The sequence below is a fragment of the Electrona antarctica genome, assembly GCF_951216825.1.
Source record: "Electrona antarctica genome assembly, chromosome: 20".
Taxonomy (NCBI): domain Eukaryota; kingdom Metazoa; phylum Chordata; class Actinopteri; order Myctophiformes; family Myctophidae; genus Electrona; species Electrona antarctica.
Window position 1 is genome coordinate 40,284,158 of NC_136801.1, and position 17,682 is coordinate 40,301,839.

General features: G+C 43.8%; 1 protein-coding gene across 1 annotated transcript in view; it reads right to left on the bottom strand.

Moving 5' to 3' along the window:
* LOC306913333 (V-set and transmembrane domain-containing protein 2A-like) overlaps positions 1-10,370 on the bottom strand; it is a gene marked incomplete at both ends in the record, with an annotated part of 78,548 nt that extends 68,178 nt beyond the window's left edge. Inside the window, 2 exons of the mRNA XM_079489920.1 lie at positions 8,884-9,059; positions 10,295-10,370. Of these exons, the coding sequence (XP_079346046.1) occupies positions 8,884-9,059; positions 10,295-10,370 (252 nt within the window). The remainder of the gene's footprint in view (positions 1-8,883; positions 9,060-10,294) is intronic.
* Between the last annotated feature and the right edge of the window lie 7,312 nt (positions 10,371-17,682).

Here is a 17,682-nt window from a genome sequence, read left to right on the forward strand (position 1 = left end):
ATAGGGACGTTCTCGAGTGGGTGCACGTCCCACTGGGAGGAGACCCCGGGACAGACCATGGATGATATGGAGGGGTTATATCTCCAAACTTGCCTGGGAACGGGATCCCCCAGAATGAAGCTTGTTGCCCTGGAGAGGGAGGTCTGGAGCTCTCTGCTGGAGCTGTCACCCTACGGCTAAGCAGCTGCAGATGGATGGCTGGACGGATGGATTATTCCATGTTCTCTGCTCTCCTCAAAAAGAGGACAGTTCAGTGAGAACATTCAATTTGCTGAGATGGCGGATTGGATATATATAAGTGCTTTTACAGGAATTCCTTGGGCACTACAGAATATTGATTGTATCATTTCTCACACTCCACGTCTCCAGTTCACTCAAATGTGAGTAATTGCTGTCCACATTCCGCTTTTCTGATGTGTGCGACCTCTAAGTTCATTTTATTTTCCAACATTACCCATGTGAAATCGAGTGAACATGGATTCCTTCTGAGAGCCACGACCTTGCTTCCTACTGTCGCTGTCACACACATTCACACTGGTAAATGGTAAATGGTAAATGGTGCATTTATATAGCGCCGTTATCCAAGGCGCTTTACAGAGATTGTGCATTGAGCTGCTCACCACCACCACTGCTGGCCATCGTGCAGCATTTCCACCAGAACAATTTGACCCAAAGCATCACAAAAAAGGTTGTTTGACATTATCCACTCAAGGGACTCAACGATGGAATACATTCGACATTGTTCTTGTGGTGGATTGTTTTGATTAGTTTGTGGACCAAATCTGCTGCTGTGTGTGCTGACAAACACTAAAGTTTACGAATAATTATTTAGAAGACAAGATGGGTTCTAATTGGTCACCCAGGGCACCTGATAAGGAACTGGTTGGAATAACATGTTCCTTCCACACGCTACATCCTACGGTCCTATGGGGGAAACTTCCTAGCGAGGATTCATTGACGCTTCCTCCCCACATAGGAAGCGTCAGTGAATCATCGCTATGAGTCTGGCCGCGCCAGGCTAGGAAACTCCCCCCTGGCTGTCAGGTGATAAGAAGCAGCCTGTGCACTCCTCGTGCATTGAAGGAAGATTATACAACAGGTTGTTTTTTTGTTTTTTTTTTTTAACGTAGGTTGACATGGCTTGACAAGTGCCGTTGCTATAGGCCCTATAGCACTCACGGTTCCCTATAGTATAGGGAACCGTGAGTAAGTGCATGTTGCCTTGATGTGGACTGTCCAATTTAATGTTGCAAATCAAACACAGTTCTGGGAATTGCGGTGGTTGCAGTTTGTTCTGAATGATGATGTTTACGGTGCAAACTGTTTGTAAATCAATCATAATCTCGCAATTCCCTGGACCGTTCTGCGCCAAATCTCGTGTGCACAGCTAGTCTGCATGCACATCAAAAGTAAGCCAAGGAAGTATACCGCCAAGCGGTTATTTCCCATGTTTCACACGGTTTGAAATATTGTACTTTAAATCAAATCAAACTTTATTTATTTACCACATTTCTAACGACCAAGGTCGCACGCACGCACGCACGCACGCACGCACTGGACCCCTGGCCCCACAGACATGGACGTTCATTGTAAACCCTCCATTACAGCTGTGTCTGGATGTAATGAGCACCAGGTCGATGCGGGCAGTTATAGGGCTGTCAGTTCACCTCTATAATCCAATTCGAATTTCATTGCTTCATTATTTGTAATTTTCGAATATATTCGAATATTTACATTGTTTATTTTAGCTCATTATAGCCTACTGAAAAACACCTCTATACACAGAATATCAAGTTTTGTATGCACGTTCTGTCCACTAGAGGGCCCCCCCCATCCAAACGCCAAAGCTATTTTTTCAACATGACATGGTTTGCACGGAAAACTAATAATAATGTTTCATTAGTCAGTCTATCATGGACGGGACAACTCCAGACTCCAGATCACCAGCAATAGTTTCTCTATTTTAACAGAATGCTTGGCTATCAGATGAACAGGCCAGTAATGCATAGTCTGCAGACAACGTTTTCTCTTGATGTTATTTTCCCGTCCACCTTCCACTCATCACGGCGTTCGGAAATAGCGCACTGACTGCACTGTGCAATGCAAACTAATAGGCGAGTGCTCTCCTGTCCGGTGCGATATTTCCGAACGTAAATGTTCCCCTGTTCCCTGTTGTTATCTTGAGCCTCTGCCTTGTTTGTTTACACGTGTGCTGCTGCAGTGTTGCTTCCTGCTTTAGTCTGACTCACGCCCAGCGGCAGCTATCCATAGGCAGCTATCCCACTTGATAGAGTGAGGACGTAACGTAAGCACCGCCCCCTGCTATAACTCTAGTCTGGAAGGCGAGAAGCGGCCGGTACGATTCAACAGCGGTAGATTCGTTATTCATACATTAAGCGAGCGGATAAAATAAAATATAAAACAAAATAAAAATATAAAATATAATTAATAAATAATAAAAGCTCCATTCGAATGGCAATTTTACAATTTTAGCTTTCGGATATATATATTTTTTTTAATATTCGAATTTCTTTCATATTGTGAAATTCGTTCTGACAGCCCTAGGCAGTTATCAGATCTGTGTGTTGTATTGACAGCTGATTATTATCTCAGCAAGACTACGGAGGCCAGGGCCATGGATTTATGATAACCTGCTGTTCTGCCCATACAATTTATAAATTGTGCTTATTAACCCATTAACTCTAGAACAGAAGGGGTGGGGTGTGTGTGTGTGTGTGTGTGTGTGTGTGTGGGGGGGGGGGGGGGGGGGGGGGTTGGGCTATCATGCAAAATTGGTGGTCCAGTGACCAGTGAGAAAGGTCCAGTGAAAAAAAAAACACATGCCTGTAGGAAAGAGAGAAAAAAAACTAAAACGGATGTGGGCAGGGAAACAAAGAAACCTAGCTTCTATGATGTCACTGAGCATCATGAATGTACCCAAGGACCCAATGTCTCAGACATCAGCAACATTATGCGAAGCACATAAACGTAATTTCCCGGGGGAAAATCATCCGGTTGTTCTATAGGGTTAATCATTGAGTTGCCTATGTTACTGCATATGTCTTGTTATGGAGCACCACAATGTATTGTGCAACAAAGTGACCCAAAAAAAAGAACTCTGTGACTGCCTGCACTTCCCCCATGTCCTCGTGACTATAGCGCCTGCTACTGAGGGCAAATTCTACAAATGCCTTCTAAATCAGTTTTCTCAAACAGCTTTCTCAAACACTTGTCACTACCACTACATCATTTTCTAAAGTCATCAAGATCTCCCCCTCTCTTTCTCTGTTCACATTGGCATGAATGCCTCAGCTCCTTTGTCAGTCTTTTTTTTGTTACAATGTTACAATGTTACAATGTATCGTTACACCCAGGGCCGGTTCTAGGGGGGGGCAGGGGTGGGCATAGCCCACCCAAACGTGCGTCCTGCCCACCCAATGTGGGTTTGACACCCCACCCGCGCCGGCGGAGTCGCCCCCCCTTACAATTCTGTCTGCCCACCTGAGTGGGGCTGGCTAAATCCGGCCCTGGTTACACCCCTAGTAATCTTGGGCGCTATACACTCCCTCTGCCAACCTGGAGAGAGCAACGGACTGACCTCATGCGCAGTGCATACGACAGGTATATATAGCAAATTGGGCAGACACAAATCAACGCTAAGTGAACACACCCAGGGACGCAGCCCTAATAAGGGCCTTTCTCGGCCCCACCCCTCTCCCATTTGTTTATATTGTGTTGTCCAAGATGACCCCCGGCACCAGGAGGGGATGGGGCGGAGGTGAGCGGGCGGGGTCGACATATATATTTTGTCATTGTCTGTATTTCTGGTATAGACTTAACTCATGTTATCATCGGAAAGAAGGGCCATTAGTCATAGATGTCTAATCCAGCTGTTGATTAGGCCTACTGATGCGTTTCCTCATACAGATGTTGATGTGTGGACGCTGAGCCACACTCGGAAGGAGAGGCGCAGGCTTTGATTTCCATGCACGCCCACTCGCCCAGCCAACAAAGATTTCAATCTGGGTTTTTTTTTTATCTTCAACAACTCCCCAGAAAGGGCAAAAGAATGAAACCAAGAACGGTGAACGGCCAGAAAGTGGCTTACATACTGTGAGGCAAAACAAATAAAACATGTCTTTACTGCTCAGTATCTTTGGCTCTTGCAAAGCCTGCTAACCGTCACAATCAATTCATAAAGGGGGGATTTACAACATGGAGGGGATTTACAAATGGAGAGTGTACAAATGGAACCAAATGGACCCGGTTAGGGTCCATTTGGTTCCATTTGTACACTCTCAGAGTTAAATTAACATTGATTTTACAATATAAATTGGGAGTCCCAAAGATGGAAATGCCATTAAATGGGGGTCCGTATAGACTAATGCATGTCAAACTGGGGGGTCCTTGAAATTAAAATGGTTGAGAATCACTGCTAGAGCCGTCAATCTTCTCTCATGGGAGCCACTGGAATATCTTTTCAAATGGGGGGTCCGGGGGCTAATTAGTGTCAATTTGGGGGTCCTTGACATGAAGAAGTTTGGGAACCACTGACGCTGATACTGTATCTGAGTATCACAGCACACTGGTCTGTGGCGGTAACATCATGCGTGGTGTCAATCTGCACAGAAAACATCCCTGCCTTACTTACATCATTAGAAATGAATTGTTTTATTATGCTGCTGATTATGTCAATTACTTTGTCGACAGAGAGCAGTGTAACTAACTAGGGGTGTCAAAAAAATCGATTCGAATTAGAATCGTGATTCCGTTATGAACGATTCAAAATCGGTTCATAATTTCCAAAAATCTTTGTTTTTTTGGGGGGGTTTTTAGATTTCTTTTTCTGGTTACAGTTACAGGAGTTTTCACTACATGGTGTCTGTGATATGAAATGTAAGCTTACGCTAATCACAGTAAACATCATGTCTTCAGTCATTTTCAAGTTACTGTAGTCACTTCAGTTCAAGGCTGGAGTATATTGTGATGAATGTATTGAATGTATGTATTGAATGTATGTATGTATGTATGTATGTATGTATGTATGTATGTATGTATGTATGTATGTATGTATGTATGTATGTATGTATTGAATCGAGAATCATTTTGAATAGAGAATCGTTTTGAATCTGGGAAAAAAAATGCTTTTGAATTAAAAAAAAACGTTTTTGGATTGAGAATCGAGTTGAATCGAATTGTGACCCCAAGAATCGGAATCGAATCGAATCGTGGGACACCCAAAGATTCACTACCAATGATCCTCTGCCTTGAGCACCAGCCCCATGTTGACTTTTGCTTTTTTTTGCATGCATTCATCAACATGCTCTTGCAGAGTCATGTCAAATTTGTTCAGCAGCATCATCAATTCCAGGAAGCAGCAGCAAAATTGTCTTAGGAATGGAACAAAAACAAAACAATTTAAAGAATAAATCACATTTTCCTCCTGGGTTAATAATAGCCGAATAGGATGGGGCAGGTCTACACTCCTGTATTTAACACCGAATAGGATGGGGCAGGTCTACACTCCTGTATTTAACACTGAATAGGATGGGGCAGGTCTACGCTCCTGTATTTTAACATCAGTTATTACGGATATTTTCTGTGGTGGTACTTCAGTATAAAAAGGTTGAAAACCCCTGAGTCTAACCCATTCAGGACGGGAACCCCTTTTGGTGTTTTAAGCTTCATGTCATACGAGCTTGTAGATCTGCTATTTTTTAAAGATCGTGAAAATGCATGCGCAAATCTTTGAATATATATTTATTTCACAGCAAACGTCCCTGGAACAACATATTTTCAGATGGGGGGGGGTTCTGCGGCCAAATACAGAAAATTCTGGGGGTTCTTGAAAAAGGTTGAGCAACCACTGACATAGTAGCCTCGGAAACCCAGACGTTGTTGAGTGGTGCAACCACTCCAAGGAACAGCAATGTCCGTGTTAACCTATGTACCTTGACTGTGTGATTATGTGACTATGTGACTATGTGACTATGAGTACCAGTAGGGGCAAAAGTGGCACTGTTGTGCCAGAAACAGAGAGAGAGAGATAGTGCTGCACTGTTGCCTGCTAATGAGAGAGAGGGGGAGTTGCACCACTCAGTTCACATGGGTGTGATTTTTATTTCCAGGGAGGGAAAAAAGAGTCTGGGGCCGAGTCCACTTCAATTCAGCATACAGTAGCGCAAACGTCGCTCACTCTCTGCTGATTTCTGATCGTCTGCACCTTTGTTAAATTGACGCACACACTACACACACACACTCCTCTCTCTCTATCTGTTGCTTTAATTAATAATGAATAATAATTAATTAGTCTCATGTCATGCAGCTGCGTGTAGTTTCCGGATCCTGCCGAGCTGCCTATGCCATAGAAAGCATAGGTGAGTTCCAGTATACTGACATATTAGAAACATAAGGTTTTAGGATTTAGAAGCATTTTCTTTTCTTTTTTGAATCGACCTCAGGTCTAAATGGGCTTCAGATTTGGTGCCTCTAAAACGAAGACCACACTCTCCAATGAATTTAACTCATTTTGGGCGGGAACCCCTTTTGGTGTTAGCATTATGTTATGCTTTAGCTATTGAAAAATAGCAGATCTACAAGCTCATAGCGCGCCACCGAGTGGCGCGCTACAAGCTTGTAGGTCTGCTATTTTTGAAAAATCGAAGAACGACTGACATAGAAACATAGCTTTTTCAGAAAAGTGTCAGGATGTGGAAGACATTTTTAGAATCTGATCTCAGGTCAGAATGGGTTAACCACCTCTATGATACGGGACATTACTTGATGTTTGTTTATGTCCTGGCTCTCAATGTCTGCATGGCTGTCCGCCATCAAATATGCCTCTGCACTATCTCTGTGGAATTGTGCTCTTTCATGCTCTGGCTCCATGTTGTAAATCCCCCTTTTATGAATTGATTGTGACGGTTAGCAGGCTTTGCAAGAACCAAAGATACTGAGCAGTAAAGAGATTTATTTTTATTTTTTTTGCCTCACAGACAGTATGTAAGCCACTTTCTCGCCGTTCACCGTTCTTGCGGTTTCATTCTTTTGCCCTTTCTGGGGAGTTGTTGAAGATAACTCCCCCCTCCCCCCCTCCCCGGGGGGAGGGGGGGGGGGAGTTCTAGACCCACATGAACGCACCCAGGGTGCCGGACCGATTCCGGCGAGCCGCCCCGCGTCCGAAATGGTTGAGAAATGACAGAGTTACCGTGTGGGGGTCCCTCTACTGTACCCGCCACTGTACTGTACTGTCACTGTACTGTACTGGCACACCCGAAATCACCATATATACAGTTAATATGTGCGTGTGTGTTTGTGTGTGTGTTAGGTTGCGCACAGGTGGTGAAAAACAACCATGCTGTTTTCGTGCTCATACCCAGGCAGCCAGCCAGCCACCCACACACACACACACACACATAGTCACTTAAGGAAGTGGTTTGCACCACTTAAAAAAACCCAGATTGAAATCTTTGTTGGCTGGACGTGCATGAAAATCGAAGCCTGCCCTCTCCTTCCGAGTGTGGCTCAGCGTCCACATTGCTGGACCCTGCCTCTGTCTGTGATGACTGGACTGTTACATCAACATCTGTATGAGGAAACGCATCAGTAGGCCTAATCAACAGCTGGATTAGATGAAGAAGAAGGATGCGCCGTTGGCGTGTATGTTTCGGATTTAGACATCTATGACTAATGGTCCTTCTTTCCAATGATAACATGAGTTAAGTCTACCAGAAATACAGACAATGACAACATAATCACACTCATGTGAAGTGAGGGGCCGCTCTTATCATCATACAATACATCACATGCATCCGTGCTCAGCCAATCACATTTTCAATATGTGGTACACACAAACACACACAACTGGCCAATCAAATCATCACAAATGTGGTACACTGTACACAAACACACACAACTGGCCAATCAAATCATCACAAATGTGGTACAATGTACACAAACACACACAACTGGCCAATCAAATCATCACAAATGCGGTACACTATACACAACAACATACAACTGGCCAATCAAATCATCACAAATGTGGTACACTGTACACAAACACACACAACTGGCCAATCAAATCATCACAAATGTGGTACACTGTACACACAAACACACAAAGCTGGTTCATAGGAGGGGCTAGTAGTGTGTGAAAATAAAATCACACTTGTGTGAAGTGAGGGTCACTCTTCATACATGTTGAGACAATCACGTCATCGCTATGGGGTACACACATTGATCAGCCAATCACACCATCGCTAAGGGGTACACACATTGATCAGCCAATCACACCATCGCTATGGGGTACACACATTGATCAGCCAATCACATCATCGCTATGGGGTACACACAGACACACAACGTTGGGCATAGGAGCAGCTAGCGCCCCTCAAAAATAAAATAACATGAAAACACGTGAAGCTAATAATTTGGTTCCTGTAATTTAACTCCCATTCTGCTCAACAGATATAGACACGGTGCTCAAAAAAACTATGCAATTGGCTCTGCCAAATGCAATCGGGTTGTGTTGAAAATTAAATTAAATGGCCTGCGGGCCATGGCTCAGTGGTACAGGCACCTTGGCTGGTAATCCAGTCTGGCAGTGTGCCGCGGGTTAGACTCCCGATCCCGACGGCCTTTACTGCATGTCTTCCCCCCATCTCTCTCCCCATTTCCTGTCAGCCTACTGTCTGTCCCTCCATAAAAAAATATAAAATAAAGGCGAAAGCCACAAAAAAAAAATGAAATGAAATGAAATCAAATCAAATCAAATCAAATCAAATCAAATCAAATCAAATCAAATCAAACGCTTGTTGGATCATCCTCCCTTTGAAGATGGATGACAGCCGAGCAAGACAAAACAAAGACCCAACAAAGTACCTCTTCTGGCTCAACCTCCTCCTCCTCCTCACTGCCAGTGGGTTCCTCCGGTGCTCTGATGAACCACCACTGCATCTCCAAGTACACGGACGGCGCTCCGCTCTGGAACGCACACGCCATTTCAATGTTATGGCCCTCTTTGGCTGTTTGATTGACAGGGAGGTCAGTGAATGTTCCTGCAAAGATATATATGAGAGAGAGAGAGAGAGAGAGAGAGAGAGAGAGAGAGAGAGAGAGAGAGAGAGAGAGAGAGAGATATTGTAGGGAATTCTGGTTGTGAAATAAGATTTATAAGATAAAGTTTGCCTGGAATGTAGTTCTTACAAAAATCAAGCCTATTTGAAAATCACACCTGTGTGAAGTGAGTGGTACGGTACTGTACTGTACTGTACTGTACTGTACTGTACTGTACTGTACTGTACTGTACTGTACTGTACTGTACTGTACTGTACTGTACTGTACTGTACAAGCTCTCCTCCCTGGTGTGTGTGTGTGTGTGTGTGTGTGTGTGTGTGTGTGTGTGTGTGTGTGTGTGTGTGTGTGTGTGTGTGTGTGTGTGTGTGTGTGTGTGTGTGTGTGTGTTTGTGGCTGCTCAACTGAGACTTGGTGCATGGTGTGTTAGGCTGCGCAACAGTGACACTTGGTGGTGAAAAATGTGCTCTTTCCGTGCTCAGGCCCAGGGACACACCCTGCAGGGACACATGCAGCCACTCAGCCAGGGACACACATAGCTGTCTATAGGAGTGGTTGCACCACTCAAAAACATAAAACAGCACCACATGGGCCCAGAACTGCGTCACATTAAATGTATTAGTTGCACATGTGGTTCCTTTTTCTGTAGATCAGTATACTCGATAAGAATGGCATTCAGTCACTTTGGGTTTGATCATTGATATTTAACATAATGCACTTAATTAAATGGTGCAATATGACAGAGACAGACACGCACGCACACGCGCGCAAACGCACGCACACACGAGCGGCGCGGACGGACGGACAGAGTAGTTAAGGGAGCCGCTGTCCATGGTGCTGAAATAGCGACGCGCTCATTCCCTCGCGCTGGGTGAATTAACAATGGGACTATACCTATAAGCATGCAAGCAGCCGAACGAGCTCTGACTGCAACAAGTCAGCCTTCATGTATATAAATAGCTGTTGATGCTTTCCCTGCTGAGAGAAAGCCCTTAATTATCTGCACAACTGGACTGGTAAAGCGGAATTGACACTGTAGGCTAATATCACAAAGTGTGAGCAACAGTGCACTCTCATTAAACAATTACATGTTAATGTCGCCTCTGATAGTCTGTGTTGAGTTTCTTATAAGCTATAATTAATTTGCGTTTACATACATAGCACTTTTAACACTTTCTTTAACCATGGACGCCACCCCAGCATGCTCAATCTTTCTTACCTTCAAATGAGATTCCAAATCGGACACAAAACCCGACTAAGAAAGCAAATCCAACAGTATCATGAGAAGTCCACATCGTTCCAAATAGAGATCGAGGGAGAGGAGAAAACCCCGTTTTAGCCGAACGAAAATAATAAACCGATTATTTCCACACCAGAAAATATATACGCCAACAAAGTCAAAAGGGTCGCGGGATGGATGTGTTTGAACGCAGAATGCCGAACGGTCAACATGCTGCAGAATTTAAGTCACTTGTATCCCTCTTCAAGTTGAATTTTTGCTCCTTTTCTTCTCCTGTGCGTCACGAAAGGCTCTGCGGGAGAGCACTTATAAGTATAGCGGATCTGCACCGCCCCGACCAGACGCGAAGGATGTAGAAATGTATAGAATAAGAGCCTTTGTTCTCCGCTCCGGCGCTCCCCCCTAGCTGTGTGCATGCGTCGTGTGGTGGAGAGTCTGGAGACGAGCGGGCAGAGAGTGGGCTGCGCTGCCTCTGCACTCAGCTGTTAGTCACGCGGCATCACAATTGTGTTGTTGGCTGTTGGCAACAGCCTGTTGCTCACGGACACTTTGGGGGCAACGCCAGGTGGAGCCGGCCGGGGTTTCGAATCCATGTTTTTACTCAAGTAAAAATATCTCTGTTACAAATGTCCGGGTAATCAAAATGTAGGCATATATATAGTAAAAGTATAGCCTATTATCATCAGAATATACTTAAAGGTCTGGTGATCTGTCTGGAGTATATTGCTTGATTGAATGATTGATTGAAGTATTTATTAACAGTATGCAGAATAGGTATACATTTCAAGCACCATAAAGCATTACACTGGTTTGTTTACAATAGGGTCCACCCTTTTCAATTCATCAGAACATTTAGAGATGTATATACACTTCTATGAACAAAAACATGGAATCATCATAAAAGGAGGTAAAAAGGGAAAAGAAAAATATACAGAGGAAAATAAAATTTGCAGTAGGCCTAGGCCTATATGTGTTCACAAAAGCCCAAGTTAGACGATAAAATTGCCCCAAAACGTTTTGAAAGTGAAATATCTTTATAACTTAAAGATGATTATTAACTGCATGGGAAGCAGAGCCATGTAGGCCTATTCAAAGTTCTGCCAATGGCTAGCAGAGCAGAGAGACAATCAGCCACAAGTAGGCCTATATACACATTGGCTGTCTGCTTCCTTAAAGGTTATAGTGACACAATTCTTAGCTCCTCTTTCCTCTGCTTCTGTTCTGATTGGCTGCTGTGGGGAATTGTGACCTTTACTGAGCGTAACCTCTGCACACACACTCTAGTCGCACGCACGCACGCACGCACGCACGCACGCACGCACGCACGCACGCACGCACGCACGCACACACACTGACTCGCTATAGGCAATCCCACATACAGGACATGATCTCAGGAACTAATTTGGTCTGCTCAGTATTGACGCGAGTTCTGGAAATCAAGAACTCAAAACGTTGAGGTTTTCTAAAATGGCGAAAGTAGCCAATCTGTGACATGCGCTGCAAGCTTGTAGATCGCCTGTTTTTAATTTTTTAATTTTTTGAGGGGTCCTCTCCTATATTCAGCTATTAGTGTAGATTTTCATCTTACACCAAATTAAATTCCCATTGACAATGAATGGAAAATTGTACGTCATAGTGTTTGAGCAAATTGGCTTAGTTATACGGTCTATTTTCGTCCTACACAAACATTAAAGGTTTCATGGCATTAACTTTAATTTATTTATTTTTTTCGTTTTTCTTTTAGGTTTTATGTCCTCAATTACACCCAAAAAAACCTGAACTTTGAACATTCAGTGGATTTCCTGTGGTCTGGAGTTTTCTCTGGGGTTTGGAAGCCTTTTGAGCTGCAATGAAAACAGGCAAAACAGTGAAAAACAGTGACTGCTGCTGGAAAATCCCATTGACATATATGGGATTTGCAGGCTGTGACATCACAAACAGCAGGACAATCAGAGCACTTGTTTGAGCCAGAAAACCACAGACCACAGAAAATCTACTGAATGTTAAAAGTTCAGGTTTTTTGGGTGCAATTGAGCTCAGCCACAGAAAACCTAAAAGAAATTAAGACAAACTACATTATGTCACAATCCCTTTAAATTCCCATTGACAATGAATGGAGAATTTTACGTCATAGTGTCTGAGCAAATAGGCATAGTCTCTATTATACATCATGATGATGTACAGTACGATGATAAATGGTGCATTTATATAGCGCCTTTATCCAAGGCGCTTTACATAGATTGTGCATTCCATTCACCCATTCACACACGCATTCATACACCGATTGCAGTGTAAGCCATGCAAGGTACCAACCAGCACATCGGGAGCAATTTGGGGTTCAGTGTCTTGCCCAAGGACACTTCGACATGAGCCGGGATTCGAACCGCCGACCCATGGATCATTGGACGACCTGCTCTACCTCTTGCGCCACAGTCGCCCCTCTGAGTGCCCCTCACTTCACACAGGTGTGATTTTATTAGTTTTATTTATTGTACCCCCCCCCCCCCCCCACCCCGGATGTCAGAGAATAGCTGTTGTGCTTCATGAAGAGAGGAAATATCACTGCTCTGACTTACTGTGTCATACATTCCAAAGCATCTCTCTCTCTCTCCCCCCCCCCCCCCCCCCCCCCCCCCCCCCCTCCCCCTGAGAGACAGGTTTGTCGAATTTTTGAATTGGGCATTAGTTATGATCCATTCCGTCTCACTCTACAAAGCAGCGTCAAGCCCTGTCAAGCCGCGGCATGGATTCTATATATATCGCAGACTTAGAAGAGAGCCAATATGTCCAGATAAAAGCTCACCCCCCCCCCCCCCCCCCCAGGGTAAACATCAGAAAAAAGAACCTCCTCTCTGAGGCAATATCAAAACATCGACGGTATACTGTCTGCACAGAATGTCCATGGTCTTTTCTGGGCGGGAACCCCTTTTGGTGTTAGCATTATGTTATGCTTTAGCTATTGAAAAATAGCAGATCTACAAGCTCATAGCGCGCCACCGAAAACGGTCAGGATGTAGAAGACATTTTTAGAATCTGATCTCAGGTCAAAATGGGTTTAAACCCTCACTGTAGGCCTATAATTGCTAGTGGGCCAGGCAAACTTGTATGCAGGTTTTTTTTTTTCACCCAGTGTCAATTATCTAATGGGCTCTACACTCCCTCTGCCAACCAGGGAAGAGCAACGGACTGACCTCATGCTTCCTTCAATGCAATAATAATGGCGACCAATTACCCTCTTTGGGTGTTGGCTAGATTGAGGACACTCCCTGATGAATGCACCTTTGTCCCAGTGTCTATAAATACAAGCAAGCCTGCATCCATACCTGTCATACCCCGAGGAAGGCATATTATTTGTTGAAATGTTGGTCAAATACTAGCCGCAATTTGCAACTCTAGATTTTTTTATAATGGGATGAATCTAGAGTTGCAATACCCTCCATTGACTCCCCACTCATCCAATTTGGTTTGTGATCTACTTGTCTTAAACAACGTTAAACTCACAAACATTGCAGCTGTAGTCCAAGCTTGAATTATCCTCTTTCAATCTGCCGAGCTTGTTTTTCATAAAAATCCCCCGTAGACATGTTATGGGCTACTTTCTGTCAAGACATCCTCTGCAGGTGATTCTTTTTCTAAGTGTTGCAGTTTGGAAGCACTCGTTTTTGTTAACGGGTCGCGCTGCTGCCTCCTGCATTATGTGCAAATTCGAAACAGGTGGTACGCAGGGCCGTTCAGTGACTTATGACGAGTGCTTCCCAACTCCATTCACAAAAAGAATCACCTGCAGAGGATGTCTTGACAGAAAGTAGCTCATAACATGTCTACGGGGAATTTTTATGAAAAACAAGCTCGGCAGATTGAAAGAGGATAATTCAAGCTTGGACTACAGCTGCAATGTTGGTGAGTTTAACGTTGTTTAAGACAAGCAGATCACAAACCAAATTGGATGAGTGGGGAGTCAATGGAGGGTATTGCAACTCTAGATTCATCCCATTGTAAAAAAATCTAGAGTTGCAAATTGTGGCTAGTCAAATACATGCATCAGCACTCCATCTACCCATAATGGTGCAATGATGGTATTCTTGATACAATTAAATCAGCAGACAGCACCACTCTAGAATGTACACGTCAGCAATGCATGTTTTTTATTTTTTTTGATTATCCATTTTGACCAGTTTCTGTATTGTGAAATGACAATATACTGTACATTCATCTTTAAGAAAAGATAATGGAACAATAACTGCACCAGTGTTGTTTTTGTCGGCTATTTTAAAATTTAGTCTCAGTCTTAGTCCAGTTTCAATCACAGTTGTTAGTTTTTATAGTATTTTGTCGAACTCATCCTATTTTTATTTAGTCACGTTTTAGTCGACTAAAAGTCGAGCATTTTAGTCTTAATCTTAGTCCAATAATCCGTACATTTATTTGTCTAGTTTTGGTCAACAAAAACTGTTGACATTTTAGTCTAGTTTTAGTCTGACAATTATTTTAGCCCTTTTACTTTTTTGTCAGACAATGTGTTTCCATCTAATCTAAAACAATATTTCACATAGCATTTTCTGTCATCCTTTTGATTAAAAAAACACAATTGTAAGAAATGCATTCAGGAATGGAACATGTTTTGATTGAATCTGCAAATGTATTTGGAACCTCACAGAAATTTCGATGCTTGCATCCTGTTTAACTACTGATCCGAGTACAGTACAACAAGACAACACCAAATGATTGAACCAATGTCCAGTTCAACCAACTGAACCCATGCAGTAGCCTACTTCCAGGTTGGTTGGTTTACCAGGCTAGTAGCCTATAGACTAACAAGATAACATCAACATCTAGTTATAGAACAATGTCCAGTTCAACCACACTGACGTGGTTTCGTCAGATGATTCTCAACTGATTCTTGTAACTTGGGGTCACCTTTTAACAATTCAAGAGGTGCTCTGAATTTCAGGGCTGTTATTAAGCTCAGCAGTCCATATACTGAAATAACCATGACGAAGTATAATTAGGTGACATTCACACCAGAAAGCTTTACTGCGATTAAAACGAATCCTGCTGCACATTGTCAGAAACTGCGCTTCGTTTGGCAGGTATGAAGCATCATTCGAATCCTAATGCGCATCAAAGAACCGCATTCTACTTCGACCAAAAACGGGGGTTTCGCTTCTCTTCCAATCACACTTGATTACGATTCGGTGCAGGTGGGAATTAACCTGACTCCGCTGGCCAATCAGCAGCAGCTATCCCGCCTCTAGCTGCTGCTGATTGGCCAGGCCGTTTTGTGGCCGGGCATCAAGTCTGCCTGAGAGTTCCCAGATGGGAGCAGGAGGGGGGAACCCAGTGTACTCTCTGCTGCCCCATCTGGCGGAGTCAGGTTAGGTGGGAATGCAATCCGCAGCAAATAAAGGAAATGAAGCAAACAATGTGGCGGGTGAGGAGCTGAACACAGTTGGAGACGGAGAAAGCATATTTTACGCAGCGCAAAGATGTCCCGTTACCGTGGATAGACGTGGTCGAATGAGGAGACTGAAGCTCTGATTGAAATGAGGACGAGTACATTAATCAATTGCTTAAGGAAACACATAAAAACACTGCAGTGTATAGCCTACAGAATATTCTGTCTGTCTGTCTGTCTGTCTGTCTGTCTGTCTGTCTGTCTGTCTGTCTGTCTGTCTGTCTGTCTGTCTGTCTGTCTGTCTGTCTGTCTGTCTGTCTGTCTGTCTGTCTGTCTGTCTGTCTGTCTGTCTGTCTGTCTGTCTGTCTGTGCGTGCCGTAAACATGGAGTGCTGTCACTGTGTGGGGACTGGGGAGTAGGGACTTTCATCTCGCTTGGTCTTCGCTTGGTCTTCAACCAGCCAAAATTCTCACATGTCTAGTTGTCTACCCCCTGCTCCGCTCCCTGCACTGGCTCCCGGTCGCTACCCGCACAGAATACAAAACTCTGATGCTGACATTCAAAGCAACCAAAGGTATGGCTCCCCCATATCTTGCAAGCATGATTGAACCCTACAAACCCTCCCGCGCACTCAGATCAGCCAACGCAGGAAAGCTGGAAGTACCCTCACTAAAAACGCCGGGACAACGCTCCACACGTCCCAAACTCTTCTCCCTTCTGGCCCCAAAACTGTGGAATGCACTCCCCGTTGCAATCAGAACTGCAGCATCACTTCCATTCTTCCGCCGTAGTCTGAAAACCCACATTTTCAGACTCCATCATGGCCCATAGCACTTATCCTACCCCCTTAGATAGCACGTTTTAGACTTAGATAGCATTTGAAACAGACTTATAGCATGTCATGTAGACAGCACAATAATTGCATTGTGTAGTCATAGCACTTCATAGTACATTATGTATAGCATATATGTATAGTGTCATTATATAGATATGTTCTAGTTACGTTCTTAGCTTACGCATGTTTCATGATAAATGCATTTTATATATGTGATGTATTCCCATGCTTTTGTTCTTGCCTAATGTAAATCGCTCTGGATTAAGAGCGTCTGCTAATTGCCTATTGTAAATTGTAAATTGATAAACTTGTAAACATTTTTTGCGCTGCTGTCTGTTATATCAGTGCGCTCAGCGCTGTGCCTCCATGCCCAAAAGAACAGTGCGTGGCTGCCTGCGTATAGTGAGAGAGAGAGAGAGAGAGAGGTCCCAGACGGCATGACACACCGCAGGAATCCCAACTTCTCTGCCCATTCGCATCGAGTCTACCGAAGTATTAGGTGAGAATGTGACCTTACAATCAGAATAACTTTCAGAAGCATTCAACCAAGCCATTTAAATGGTGTGCCTTTTATATTTTGAATAGGAGCACAATTACCTAATTGTGCTTCAAGCAAGCATGATGGAAAACCTATTATAATGACTCAGGAACAGTGGGTCTGCACAAACCTTAAAGGTATATTCAGTGATTTGACTTAATTCAAATATCACTTATTTTTTCTTTTTTTCTGGATAATCCTCCCTACTATAGAGTGTGCTGACCATATAAGGAGTTCCTCCCTGTCCCCAGTGAGCCCCTGGGGTCAAAAAACCCTAGTTTCAGTTTTGGTGGCGGGTGGCAAAGCCTTCATCCAATCAGGATGAGAGGGGCCTTCCTCCAATCATGATCGAGTGGGGGCGGGCCTTGGTGCACATGCTGTTGGCCTGTTGCACTTCCCCCCACTGTAGAGCGTGCATGTGCACATTTTGTTACCGGGGCGGACTGGGTGGTTTTCCAAATCACCCAAATCACTGAATGCTCCTTTAAAGACATATGGAAATGAAAAATATGTTTTTCACACTTTTGGTCCCAACGTATTTGATACTTTTACTTCAGTACAAAACGTGAGCAGGCCTACTTTTTCCACCATTGGCGAGC